Here is a 12,929-nt window from a genome sequence, read left to right as displayed (position 1 = left end):
GAGAGGTCTTCCATCCACTGGTTCACTCCCCAGTTGGCCGCAATAGGTGGAGGTGAGCTGATCTGAAGCCAGGAGCCAGTGGTTTCTTCTGGGTCTCCCACATGGGTACAAGGGCCCAAGGACTTGGCCATATTCTGCTCCTTTCCCAGGCCATAGCAGAGAGCTGGATCAGAAGTAGAGCAGCTGGGACTCAAATCGGTGCAGCTTTATCTGCTACACCACAGCGCTGTCCCCTACTTTTTTTTTTTTTTAAGATTTGTTTATTTGAAAGGCAGAGTGACACAGAGACATAGAGATCTCACATCCGTTGGTTCACTTCCCAAGTGACTGCAACAGCTGGGACTATGCTAGGCCGAAATCAAGAGCCTAGAACTCTGTTTCTCTCATGTAGGTGGCAGGAGTTCAAGTACTCGGGGCCCTTTTCTGCTGCCTACCAGGGTATGCCTTAGTAAGAAATTGGCTCAGAAGCAGAGCAACTGGGACTTAAACTGGCATTCTGATATGGGACACCTGCACTATGCAGCTGCTACATCACAAGACTGGTGTACTTTATACTTTGTTGAAGACTACCAGTGCCCTGCTTTGTCATTTTGATTCCATCCCTGTCCTTGGGGACTGAAATTAGTGTTTCTTGGATACTTTCTAACTGATTGTTTTTCCTGAAGGTAAAATATGCCTTGATCAGTGCCCAGCGATGTATGATATGCCAAGGAGATATCTCTAGGTATCGGGAACAAGCCAATGATACAGCAAACTACGGGAAAGCACGCAGGTATTGTCCCTCTAGTTCATTATTTCCCTTTCTTGTCTGACCTTAAGCTAAGCTGTCTTAAGAGCAAGGAGCACTTGAGCTGCCTCCCATTACGCTGTCCTACAGGTGTCCCTGTTGGTCCCCGTAGTGATGCTTCACTGCTCTAGGGCCATATCTAACTAACACTCCAGTTTATGTCTTTAAGTAGTAGGGCTATCAGGATGAATTGGGAAGGAGTTGATACGGAGCTAGCATTTTCTTACTGTTTTTCTATTCTAGTTGGTACCTGAAGGCCCAGCACATTGCTCCCAAGAATGGGCGCCCCTATAACCAGTTGGCTTTGCTGGCAGTGTATACGGTAAGAAATCCTGTGGACAGAGGAAGTATTTTGCAGGCAGTATCTTAAAGTACGAATTTTGATAGCATCAGCTCCTGGAGCTTGATTTCATCTGATCAAAGTAGTCCAAAGAGTATCCCCTTGTGCCTCCCATCCTCCAACTCCTTACATCCCTGTACTTTGAGAGGTAAGTTGTCAGGGATCCTCACTTCAGTTGACCTATTTCATCCACTTACCTCTTGCACTCAAGTCCCTGAGGGGTGCTCTGCTCCGTCCAGGCAGACACCACTCTGTTTCTGACCAGAGCTGCTGCTCTGAATCTTGTCTTGCTTCCTTCCCTTTCCTGTCCTGTTGATACAGGCTACTCACTCTAGAAGGAAAACAACTCTTCCTTTACCTCACTCTCTTACTCTCTTGAAGTCCTCACCAGGCCCTAGGTGGTCAGATCCTTGTTTCCTTTCCCCATATCATCTTACCACTCTTAACTTTTTAACCAAGGTGCCTGCTTTGCAGAAGCATAGTGAATGCCAGATTTTACCTCTCTAGATCTTATCAACCTCCTCTGCATGTTTCTCTGCCAAAGAGAAATGGGCCTTGGGAGCTGAGAGGGCTCCAAGCAGGAAGGAAGTTCACTAAAGGGGGAGAAGTGGCAGCCAGTGCTAGGTACCAAAGTTTCGGGTGTAAGAAGTAGTTAACACATGCATTACCATAGAGAAAGTTTTCTTAATGCTGTAAAACTCATTGTCCAAATAAACAGTGCTGGAGTTTATATTTATTCCACAACACATTCAGGAAATTCCTAAGAATTATGGATTGAAATAGTTGATAGAGTAATGTGTTACTGAAAAACTTCCTTCAAAATACTGGATCTCTCTCTTTTTTCAAACCTCTGCCCTGTTCTCTTTGTGTGGGCACTTGGTATTTTTGGCCACCCCACTTTATGTTTTTATTTTTCTTTTCCCTTTCTCTTTAACCCATCTTTTCCTTAGCCAATTTTTTCTTCTCTCTTATTCTTGGTCTCCTTTCCCAGCTTCTCTTCTTTGTAATTATTGAATAAAATATTATGTTCCTTGTTGATCAAAAAAATAATTAACTGTCACCTCTATTTAGTTCCAAGACATTTTCAGTACCCCAAAAGGAAACCTTCCATTCTTCCCTCCCCCCAGCCTGTGGCAGCCACTAGTCTGATTTCCACCTCTACTGAGTTACCAATTCTGGATGTTTAATGTGAATGGAACCATAAAATATGTGACCTTTTGTGTCTGATTTTAATTTAGTGTCAAGTTTTTGAAGTTCTTTATGTAGCATCCACCAGACACACTTTATCTTTTTGGTGAAGAAGACTCCATTATCTGGACATACCTGCTCTGTTTTGTTGTTGATGGACATTGGGATTGTTTCCACCTTCTGGCTATTTTATGAACAGTGTTGCAGTAAAGTAATAGTAGTTCTTTTAGGTGTGTACGTAGGAGTGGAGATGCTGAGTCATATGGTAATTATATGTTTAACTCTTTGAGGATCTGCCAAACTCTTTTCCATAGTGGCTGTGCCATTTTGTATTCTCATCAGCAGTGTATAAGAGAGTTCTGATTTCTCCACATTCTTATCAAAATTTGTTTCCTTCCTCTATCCCTCCCTCCTCCTCTTCCTCTCTTTCTTTTTTTTTTTAAGATTTATTTTATTTATTTGAAAGAGTTACAGAGAGAGGTAGAGACAGAGAGAGAGGTCTTCCATTTGCTGGTTCACTCCCCAGATAGTTGCAATGACCGGAGCTGAGACAATCCGAAATCAGGAGCCAAGAGCTTCTTCTGGGTCTCCCACGCAGGTGCAGGGGCCAAGGACTTGGGCCATCTTACGCTGTTTTCCCAGGCCATAGATGAGAGCTGGAAGAGGAGCAGCCGATACTAGAACTGGTGCCCATATGGGATGCCAACGCTTCAGGCCAGGACCTTTTTTTTTTTTTTTTTTTTTTTTTTTTGACAGGCAGAGTTAGTGAGAGAGAGAGAAAGGTCTTCCTTTTTCTGTTGGTTCACCCCCACCCCAGGTGGCCTCTACAGCCGGCGTGTTGTGGCCAGCGCACTGCGCCGATCCAAAGCTAGGAGCTAGGTGCTTCCTCCTGGTCTTCCATGCGGGTGCAGGGCCCATGGATCTGGGCCATCCTCCACTGCCTTCCTGGGCCACAGCAGAGAGCTGGACTGTAAGAGGAGCAACCAGGACAGAACCGTTGCCCCTACTGGGACTAGAACCCAGGGTATCGGCGCCACAGGTGGAGGATTAGCCTAGTGAGCCACGGTGCCAACCCTTCGGGCTAGGGCTTTAACCTGCTACGCCACAGTGCCAGCGTGTGTGTGTGTGTGTGTGTGTGTGTCTCTCTCTCTCTCTCTTTCATTTTATTTTATTCTATTCTATTCTATTTTAAAGATTTATTTATTTTACTTGAGTTACACAGAGAGAGAAGGAGAGGCAGAGAGATGTGTCTTCCATCCGCTGGTTCACTCCCCAATTGGCCGCAATGGCCAGAGCTGTGCTGATCCGAAGCCAGGAGCCAGGAGCTTCTTCTGGGTCTCCCACGTGGGTGCAGGGGCCCAAGGACTTGGGCCATTTTCTGCTGTTTCCCAGACCATAGCAGAGAGCTGGATCAGAAGTAGAGTAGCTGGGTCTCGAAATGGCGCCCATGTAGGATGCTGGCACTGCAGGTGCTTTACCCACTACGCCACAGCGCCGGCCCCATCCCTCTTTCTTTCTGTCTTTTGATTGGTACCAACCTAGTAGGTGTAAAGTTGTATCTCATTGGGCAAGTTTTGGTTTGTTTCCTACTTGAGACTGTTTTGTTTTTTCCTTAATGGACTTGATTTTGGGGACAGTTTTGGGTTTATAGAAAAATTGAATAGAAAGTCCAGTTCAATTTCAACTCTTCCCCTATCCTTATTAGTGTTAATAGCTTGTTAAAAATAATGGTTTCCCTTATTGTTAACATCGTCTGTCCATTGGGGTGCATTTGTTATAATTGGTAAGCCAGTATTGATACAATATTGTTAGCCAAAATCCATACTGTTGTACATTCTATAGATCTGGACATATGGTTAATGACATATGTCCACTGTTATGGACATAAGTATCATACAGAACTTAGTTTTACTGCCTTCAGAATAGCCCCTGCCCCATTCTTCCTACCTCACTTGAACTCCTGGTAGCATCAGGAGATGTTTTTATTGTCTCCACAGTTTTGCTTTTTCCAGAATGTCATGTAGTTGGAGTCATACACTATATAGCCTTTTTTTTTTTTTTTTTTGAAGATTTATTTATTTATTTATTTGAAAGACAGAGTTACAGAGAGGCAGAGCCACAGAGAGAGAGAGAGTTCCATCTGCCGGTTCCCTCCCCAAATGGCTGCAACGGCTAGAGCTGGGCCTATGCAGAACCAGGAGCTGCTTCTGGGTCTCCCATGCAGGTGCCATCTTCTACTGCTTTCTCAGGCCATAGCAGAGAGCTGGATCGGAAGTGGAGCAGCCGGGACATGAATTGGCACCCATATGGGATGGTGGCTTTACCCACTGTGCCACAGTGCTATTTTTTTTTTTTTTTTAAGATTTATTTATTTGAGGGTCTGGCACTGTGGCATAATGGGAGAAGCTGCTGCTTGCAGTGCCAGCATCCCAAATGGGTGCTGGTTCGAGTCCCAGCTGCTGCACTTCCTATCCAGCTCTCTGCTGTGGCCTGGGAAAGTGGTAGAAGATGGCCCAAGTGCTTGGGACCCTGCACCCATGTGAGAGACCTGGAATAAGCTCCTGGCTCCTGGCTTCGGATCGCCGCAGCTCTGGCCTATGTGGCCAATTGGGGGATGAACCAGCGGATGGAAGGTATCTCTTTCTCTCTGACTCTCCTCTTTCTGTGTAACTGTGACTTTTAAATAAATAAATAAATCTTTAACAAAAAAAGATTTATTTATTTAAAAGGCAGAGTTACAGATTGAGAGAGACAGAGACAGAAAAGATCTCCTATCTGCTTGTTCACTCATCAAATGGCTGCAATAGCTGGAGCTGAGTCAATTTGAAGGCAAGAGCCAGGAGATTCTTCTAGGCCTCCCACGTCGGTATAGGTGCCTAAGCACTTGGGCCATCTTCCACAGGCCCATTAGGAGCTGGATTGGAGGTAGAGCAGCTGGGACTGAAACTGGTGCCCATATGGGATGCTGGCGCTATAAATGGCAGCTTTACCCACTACACGACAGCACCGGCACCACTACATAGCCTTTTCAAACTGACTTCTTCACTTGTGTCTCAAGGGCTCATTTTTTTTGTTGTTGTTGCTGAATAATATTTCATCCAAGGGATATTCCACAGTTTCTTCATTCACCTGTTGAAGGATATCTTGGTTGCTTTCAAGCTTTGGTGATTATGAATAAAGCTACTATAAACGTTTACGTGCAAGTTGTTGATGTAGAGATGTTTTCAACTTATTCAGGTAAATACTTAGGAGTGAAATTGTTAGATCAAATGATGAGAATATATTTAGCATTTTAAGAAATTGCAAAACTGCTTTCCATAGTGTCTGTGCCATTTACCTTCCTGCCAGCAAAGGATAAGAATTCCTGTTTATCTCCATCCTTGCCAGCATTTGGTGTATCCAGTGGTGTGTTGTTGTAATTTGGTATTCTCTTATGCCATATGTGAGCATCTTTTTATGTGTTCATTTGCCATTTGTATATCTTACTTGGTGAGATGTTTGGATTTTTTGCCCATTTTAGATTGGGTTTTCTTTTCTCATTGTTGAATTTTTTTAAAGATTTATTTATTTATTTGAAAAATAGAGCTAGAGAGAGGAAGGGAAGAAGTGGGAGAGAGAGAGAGAGAGAGGGAGTAAGGGAGAGAGGTCTTCCATACTGGTCCACTCCGCAGATGGCTGCAATGGCCAGAGCTGCGCTGATCCGAAGCCAAGAGCCAGGAGTCTCCCCTGGTTCTCCCACATGGACACAGGGACCCAAGGACGTGGGCCATCCTCTACTGCTTTCCCTGGCCATAGCAGAGAGCTGGATCAGAAGAGGAGCCAGTCAGGTCTCGAACCGGCACCCAAATGGGATGCTGGCAAGCTGCTGCACCACAGTGCTGGCCCCCATTGATGAATTTTAAGAGTTCTTTGTATATTTTGGGTCCAAGTCCTTTATCTTGTACATGTGTTGCAGATAGTTTCTTCCACTCTATAATTTGTCTTCTCGTTATCGAGAAATGTCTTCCACAGAGCAGAAGTTTTTCATTTCAATGGAATGCAACTTACCAATTTTTTCTTCATGGATTATGTTTTTGGGGTTGTGTCCAAGAAGTCATCATCAAACACAGTTACCTAAATTTTCCCTTTTATTATATTCTAGGAGTAGCATAATTTTACATTTTATATTTAGGTCTCTGGTCTGTTTTGAGTTAACTTTTTCGAAAGGTATAAGGTATGTACATAGACTTATTTTGCATGTGTATGTCCAGTTGTTCCAGCATCATTTGTTGAAAAGATCGTCCTTTCTTCATTGAATTGCCCTTGCTTCTTTGTCAAAAGTCAGCTGAGTATGTATGTTTGGGTTTATTTCTGGGCTCTCTGTCATGTTTCATTGCTCTGTTTGTTCTTTGATCACAGCCCCACTGTCTTGATTACTGTAGGTTTACGATATGTCTTAAAGTTGGATAGTGTCAATCTCCCAACTTCCAGCTTCTCTGTCAGTATTGTGTTGGCTCTTCTGGATCTTTTGTTGGTATCTACAAATTTAGTGATAAGTCACTGTGGTTTTAATTTGCATTTCGCTAGTGACTGATGATGTTGGACCTCTTTTTATGTGCTTAATTTGCCATTTGGAGAAATGTGTGTTCAAGTCCATTGCCCATTGGGAAATATTTTTTTTAATTTAAAACTTTTATTGTTATTTTTAAAAACTTTAGCTGCAGTGAATCTTCTATTTATTCATTCATTAATATATTTTTTAAGATTGACTAATTCATTTGAAACTCAGAGTTGCAGAGAGACATCTGCCATCCACTGGTTCACTCCCCAAATGGCTGTAGTGGCTGGAGCTGGGCCTGTCTGAATCCAAGAGCCAGGAGCTTTTTCCAGGTTTCTCACATGGGTGCAGGGGCCCAAGAACTTGAGCCATCCTCTGTTGCTTTTGCGGGCACGTTAGCAGGGAGCTGGATCCGAAGTGGAGCAGCCAGGACCCGTATGGGATGCTGGCACTGCAGATGGCGGTTTTACCCTCTATGCCACAGTGCTCGCCCCCATTTATTTATTTATTTATTAGTTTATTTATTTGAAAGAGTTACACAGAGAGAGAAGGATACGCAGAGAGAGAGAGAGGTATTCCATCTGCTGGTTCATTTGCCAGATGGCCGCAATGGCCAGAGCTGAGCCAGTCTGAAGCCAGGAGCTTCTCTGGGTCTCCCAAGTGGGTAAAGGGGAGAGAGAAAGAGAAAGTGAGAGCTCCCATCCTCTGGTTCCCTCCCTCCATGCTCTACACAGTTGAGGGTGCACTGAGCTGAAACGGAGAAGCTCAATCCAGGTGTTCCACTTGTATAGCAGGAACCTAGCCACTTGGGCCATTACTGTTACCTCCCAGGATCTTCAATAGCAGGCAGCTAGAGTCAGGAGCCAGTGGCCAGGCACTTTTAAAAATTTATTTGAAAAAAATATTTTAGAGAGACAAAGAGCATTTTTAAGGTTAATTTACCTGTAATGGGAGGTAAGTATTCAGTTTGATTTTTCTTTTACACGTGAATGTCCAGTTCTCCCAGCACCATTTGTGGTGGAATCTTTACTGAATGGTCTTGGTCCCCTTGTTGTAAATCAGTTTATATTTAGATTTATTTCTGTCCTTTCAGTTCTTTCCCATTGATTCATGTATTTATCCTTACAATAACTCCAACTGTTCTAATTATTCATTTGTGGTATGAAAATTGCAAACTAGGAATCCTCAGTTTTGTTTCTCAATACTGTTTTGGCTATTTGGAATCCTTTGCTATTTTGTATATATTTGGCATTGGCTTTTTCATTCTATAGAAACAGTCATCAGGATTTTGGTAAATATTGCATTGAATCTGTAGATTGCTTTGGGAAATATTACCATCTTTACAGTAATCAGTCTTAATCCACAAAGATGTATTTCCATCTTTCTATTTATGTCATCTTTAATTTCTTTCAATACTGTTTATAGTGTTTGATATGTATGTTTTACACTTCCTTAGCTAAATGTATTCTTAGATATGTTACTCTTTTTTGATGCTGTTGTTAAAGGAGTTGTTTTCTTAATTTCCTTTTCAGATTGTTCATGCTAACTTATAGAAATATGACGGGACTTCAAGAAGTTTATAGGAAAAGGGAATTAAAAGGTAAGTTTATTTTGGTGCAAAAACAGTTTTAGAATCTATGTGTAGTTTTTTCATAATACGCATTTTCCATAAACTTTTTGAAGAACTTTTGCATGCGTGGATTTCAAACTTCTTTGCACCAAAATAAACTTAGCTTTTATTGCCATTTCCATTAATGTTTTATATATGCTCATGTATTGATTTTTGCGTGTTGATCTTATATCTTATGACTTTGCTAGGTTCTTTAAATGACTTTTTGCCGTTCTGATTATATTGGTTTTTTTTTCCTTGCACAAACCTTTGACTCCCTTAAAGTTCTTTTCCTCTGTCACTTGTTCTGTCTTCTTTTCATCCTAGTTGTCGTAACATTGGTTCCTCAACTTTCCTCTCTCCTCCGGTTAGTCATTCTCTGAATCTAGGGTGCCTGTTGAGAACATATTTGTGTACAGTGCTTTGCTGGATGCTGTGAGTGATAAAATATGTGATTGGGTTTCTAAAAAAACTTTGTTGAGAAAACAAGGGAGGTGTATGGATAATACAAATTAGACTTGATAACATTTAATAGACTGTTAGATACACTGTTATATTTTGATCCACTAAGAAAGAAAAATACTATGAATTAAAGTAATACATAATAATGGTAAATATTAGTTGTAAGTTGTATCTCAGTTTCACATGTGTTAAAACCTGTGTCAGAATCCATAAAATGCAGTCTCAAATCAAGTGAGTGGTATAGGTAGAGATAATATGGATTACAATAAAAATAGCAACTACTTAACTGAGTGTAATGTGTATCAGATAGTCTGTTAAACTATATGCATTATGAAAATTTAGTATTTCCAGATGTTTGTAAATGTCTGCATTTAACAATTGAGGAAACCTCTTAAAGTTAACTTGCTTAGTGTCATGCCTAATGAATGGCAGGCAGATTCAGACCCAGGCAATTGATCTCAGAACCTGCACCTTTAACCATGCTCATGGATAAAAGATAGGAGTTTTGAAGAATAAGTAGATGCTGGTACTTACAGCATATTTTGAGACAGAGAAAATAGTGAAATGGTATATGAGGTTGGAGAGACAGTGAGAAAGGCTTCTGGCTGTTCTTTCCCTTTGGTTTCAGTGTTTTTCCTTCTTTCTGATCCTCTTTTTCTTTACTTCTTTCTCCCATTAATTGGTTGTAAAAAGGAATGGAAGTACTGTGTTAAATTCATTGAACAATATCCAAAAAATGTTCAACACACCTAGTTGTATAATAAAAATTATCAGTAGCAGTGACAGCATCATTAAGTACAACTTAGGGTGAGGAAAATGGTGAGAGTACAGCAGAGATATTATAAACCTAAGGGCACTGCTGGTTGGGTGGTATTATTCTCATTTTAAAGGTGAAGAGATGGGAGCTTGGGAAGATGAGTACATAATTTGTCCCAAGTCAAAGTCAAATCTTAGGTACGCTGGTATTTGGACATAGGTCTATCTGGATCCTAATTTCATGATTTAACTGTATCATACCAGTTCTCATATAAGAATAGGAGATACAGGGTGAGATGAACATTCTTTAAGAACAAAGCAATTTATATTATAAGAGTTTTTTTAATTACTTTCTCCCCCTCATGAGTACAGTCCTGTGTAGCTTAATGAATGGGCTGTGTCCTGAGAAATGCAACATTAGGCAATTTCATTGTTGCACAAACATCATAGAGTACACCTAAGTAAACTAAAATGGCTGTGACAATACTAGGTGATATAATCTTATTGGATCACCATTTTGTGTGCAGTCTGTTGATCAGCATCTAATGTGGCACAGGACTGTACTTGTTCTTGGAACACCTCTGCAGTAAGGTAAAGAACTGTGCAAGAAGAGACCCCTACTGAAATTGGTGTGCATTCTCATAGATAGTGTTCTGATGTCCTTTTTTAATTTTTTTAAAGATTTATTTATTTATTTATTTATTTATTTGAGAGGTAGAGTTACAGACTTGGGGAGAGACAGAAAAATCTTCCATCTGCCTGTTCATTTCCCAAATGGCCACAACAGCCAGAGCTGGGCCAATCTGAAGTCAGGAGCCAGGAGCTTCTTCAGGTCTCTCATGTGGGTGCAGGGGCCTAAGTATTTGGGCCATATTCTGTTGCTTTCTCAGGCTATAAGCAAAGAGCTGGATTGCAAGAGGAGCAGCTGGGACATGACCAGCATCCATATGGGATGCCAGTGCTGCAGGCAGAGGATTAGTCCACTATGCCACAGCAGTGGCTGCATTCTCATGTTCTTACTGGAATTCCTCAGAGCTCAGGGGGACAGGCTGGGAGAGATAGGGTGTCCTGGGTCAGCGGCCCCATGCAGGAGTCAGGAGGAGAATTGGTTGGCTGAATGTTTCTGCTGTCTTTCCACAGAGGAGGAAGCTTGATGCTGTGTATTACTATATGCGCAGCCTAGCGGCCAGCAACCCTATCCTGACTGCCAAGGAAAGTCTCATGAGCTTGTTTGAAGAGACCAAACGAAAGGTGAGTGGGGATGTAGGCAGAATTCTGCCTTTCTAGAAGATGCGCTTCCATTAGTACCTTTGTCCGCAGGAGAGTGACTAATACTGTCTGCAGTGGTCCTGTTGGGCTGTGCTCATGGATAATCTGTCAGCCCCTGCACAGAAGCAACTGATCCTCAGGAGAGCTTGCAGGGGCCCTTGGGTGTACGTGGTCCATAGCATCCAGTTCACAGAATTAGTAACTTTGAGACAGGGCAGTTATTACTGTGCTGCTTTGGAACAGGTCCTACTTTTATAGTTCAGGAAACAGCCACAGAAGCGGTGAGGTCTTTCTGTTGGATAGCTGAATCCTGAGGGAGGCTGAATTTGTACATGTGTATGTGTTGTACAGGCAGAGCAGACGGAAAAGAAGCAGCATGAGGAACTTGAACTGAGCTCTGACCAATGGCGGAAAGGAAAGAAGTCTACTTTCCGGCATGTTGGAGATGATACTACTCGCCTGGAGATCTGGATCCATCCATCCCATCCCCGGTCCTCCCAGGGCACCGAGTCTGGGAAGGATTCCGAGCAGGAGAATGGACTGGGCAGCCTAAGCCCCAGTGATGTAAGTTCTTGAGAGTGACTCAGTGAGCCAGCTAGCTATGAGTAAACCTGGTGCTCCAGTCACACGCCGAGAGCCACTCTGTGGACCCTTCCCACTAAGGGCAGGGGAGACAGACAGGTGGAGGCTCTCTGACACTTGCTTCCTTTTCACCTACACCTCCTCTATCTTTATTATGCACTTCCCTTATCTCACCACTATGTGGCACTGTAGAATTTAGTAAAAGTAGGATGAAATTTTTTTGCCTCTTTCTGTTGGATGTCCCCAGTATGATGCGTTAGTAGTCTCCATGAGATTCTGTAGGCATTTTTTTCTTCTCTTGGTCGACCTTACATTTTGAAAATGAATTAAAGCAACATGGGTAGATTGGTTAGTATGGTTTGTGATTAGCCTTTTATGGGTAATTTTTTTTATGACTCTTCAGCTGGGACTTTTTCCTTGAAGACAGGAGAAATGACAATCACAGGCTTGTATGGAAAAAGTTTCTTCTTTATTCACTCAGATGGTTATTGAGTACTTATAGTGTGCCAGGCACTAAAGATAACAGTGAACAAGATGTCACCTTGCCTTCAAGGAGAACATTCTAGTAGAAGACACAAGAGTGAATAGGGGGTCAGAGTTCAGTATAATAAGTTGTGTTTAGGAGTTCACATCCAATATTATGGGAGCACACAGCAGTAGGACCAAAGCAACTATTCATCAGTTAAAGTATAAAAAATGAGTAAGAGTTAACTGGAGGAGAGGGAAAGGAGACTGCTAAAGCATATCCAGGCAAAGGACATAGCATGTGCAGAGGCTTAGGGCTAGGGAGAGAGCACGGTCGTTAGAACACTGCAAGGGCCTGGCTCATTGTTCCTTGAAAGTAGAGTGGTGTTGTTGTTTTTTTGTTTGTTTGTTTGTTTGTTTTTTTAATATTTATTTCTCTAAAAGTCAGAGTTACACAGAGAAAGAAGGAGAGGCAGAGAGAGAGAGGTCTTCCATCCGCTGGTTCACTCCCCAATTGCCCACAACAGTCAGAGCTGCACTGATCTGAAGCCAGGAGACAGGAGCTTCTTCCATGTCTCCCTCACGGGTGCAGGGGCCCAAGGACTTGGGCCATCTTCTACTGCTTTCCCAGGCCATAGCAGAGATCTGGATCGAAGAGGAGAGCCGTGACTTGAGCCTGTGCCCATATGGGATGCTGGCACTGCAGGCGGTGGCTTTACCTGCTATCACACAGTGCTGGCTGCAGAAAGTAGAGTTCTTAATGGAGTGTGTGATGAGGTAAGCTGGGACCAGATGTTGAAGTCATTCAATAAATAATTATACCTTCATCCTGAAAATAGTAGGAAGTTATTTGATACTTTAAACGGGGATAACATGTCAGATATGCCTTTTCGAAATTTGGCTGCTTTGTGAAAAGTGTGAAGAATAAGACTAG

At 42.4% G+C, this 12,929-nt stretch overlaps 1 protein-coding gene across 9 annotated transcripts in view; it reads left to right on the top strand.

The window, feature by feature from the left end:
- SMG6 (SMG6 nonsense mediated mRNA decay factor) overlaps positions 1-12,929 on the top strand; it is a 262,938-nt gene that overhangs the window by 11,936 nt on the left and 238,073 nt on the right. For 6 of the 9 annotated variants that reach the window (XR_007911238.2, XM_051824498.2, XM_002718880.5 and 3 more), the window contains exons 5-8: positions 666-772; positions 1,031-1,109; positions 10,820-10,930; positions 11,300-11,512. Coding sequence is in view for 8 of the 9 variants with exons in the window: in XM_051824498.2 (XP_051680458.1) it covers positions 666-772; positions 1,031-1,109; positions 10,820-10,930; positions 11,300-11,512 (510 nt within the window). In the remaining variant the exon portion in view is untranslated. Of the gene's footprint in view, positions 1-665; positions 773-1,030; positions 1,110-10,819; positions 10,931-11,299; positions 11,513-12,929 lie in introns of those variants that run through there. The other 3 variants (XM_070061186.1, XM_008270916.4, XM_051824501.2) reach the window with 3 other exon arrangements.

The sequence above is a fragment of the Oryctolagus cuniculus genome, chromosome 17 (assembly GCF_964237555.1).
Source record: "Oryctolagus cuniculus chromosome 17, mOryCun1.1, whole genome shotgun sequence".
NCBI classification, from domain to species: domain Eukaryota; kingdom Metazoa; phylum Chordata; class Mammalia; order Lagomorpha; family Leporidae; genus Oryctolagus; species Oryctolagus cuniculus.
Note: the sequence above shows the minus strand (reverse complement) of the source record. Positions and strands in the feature narration are given on the sequence as shown.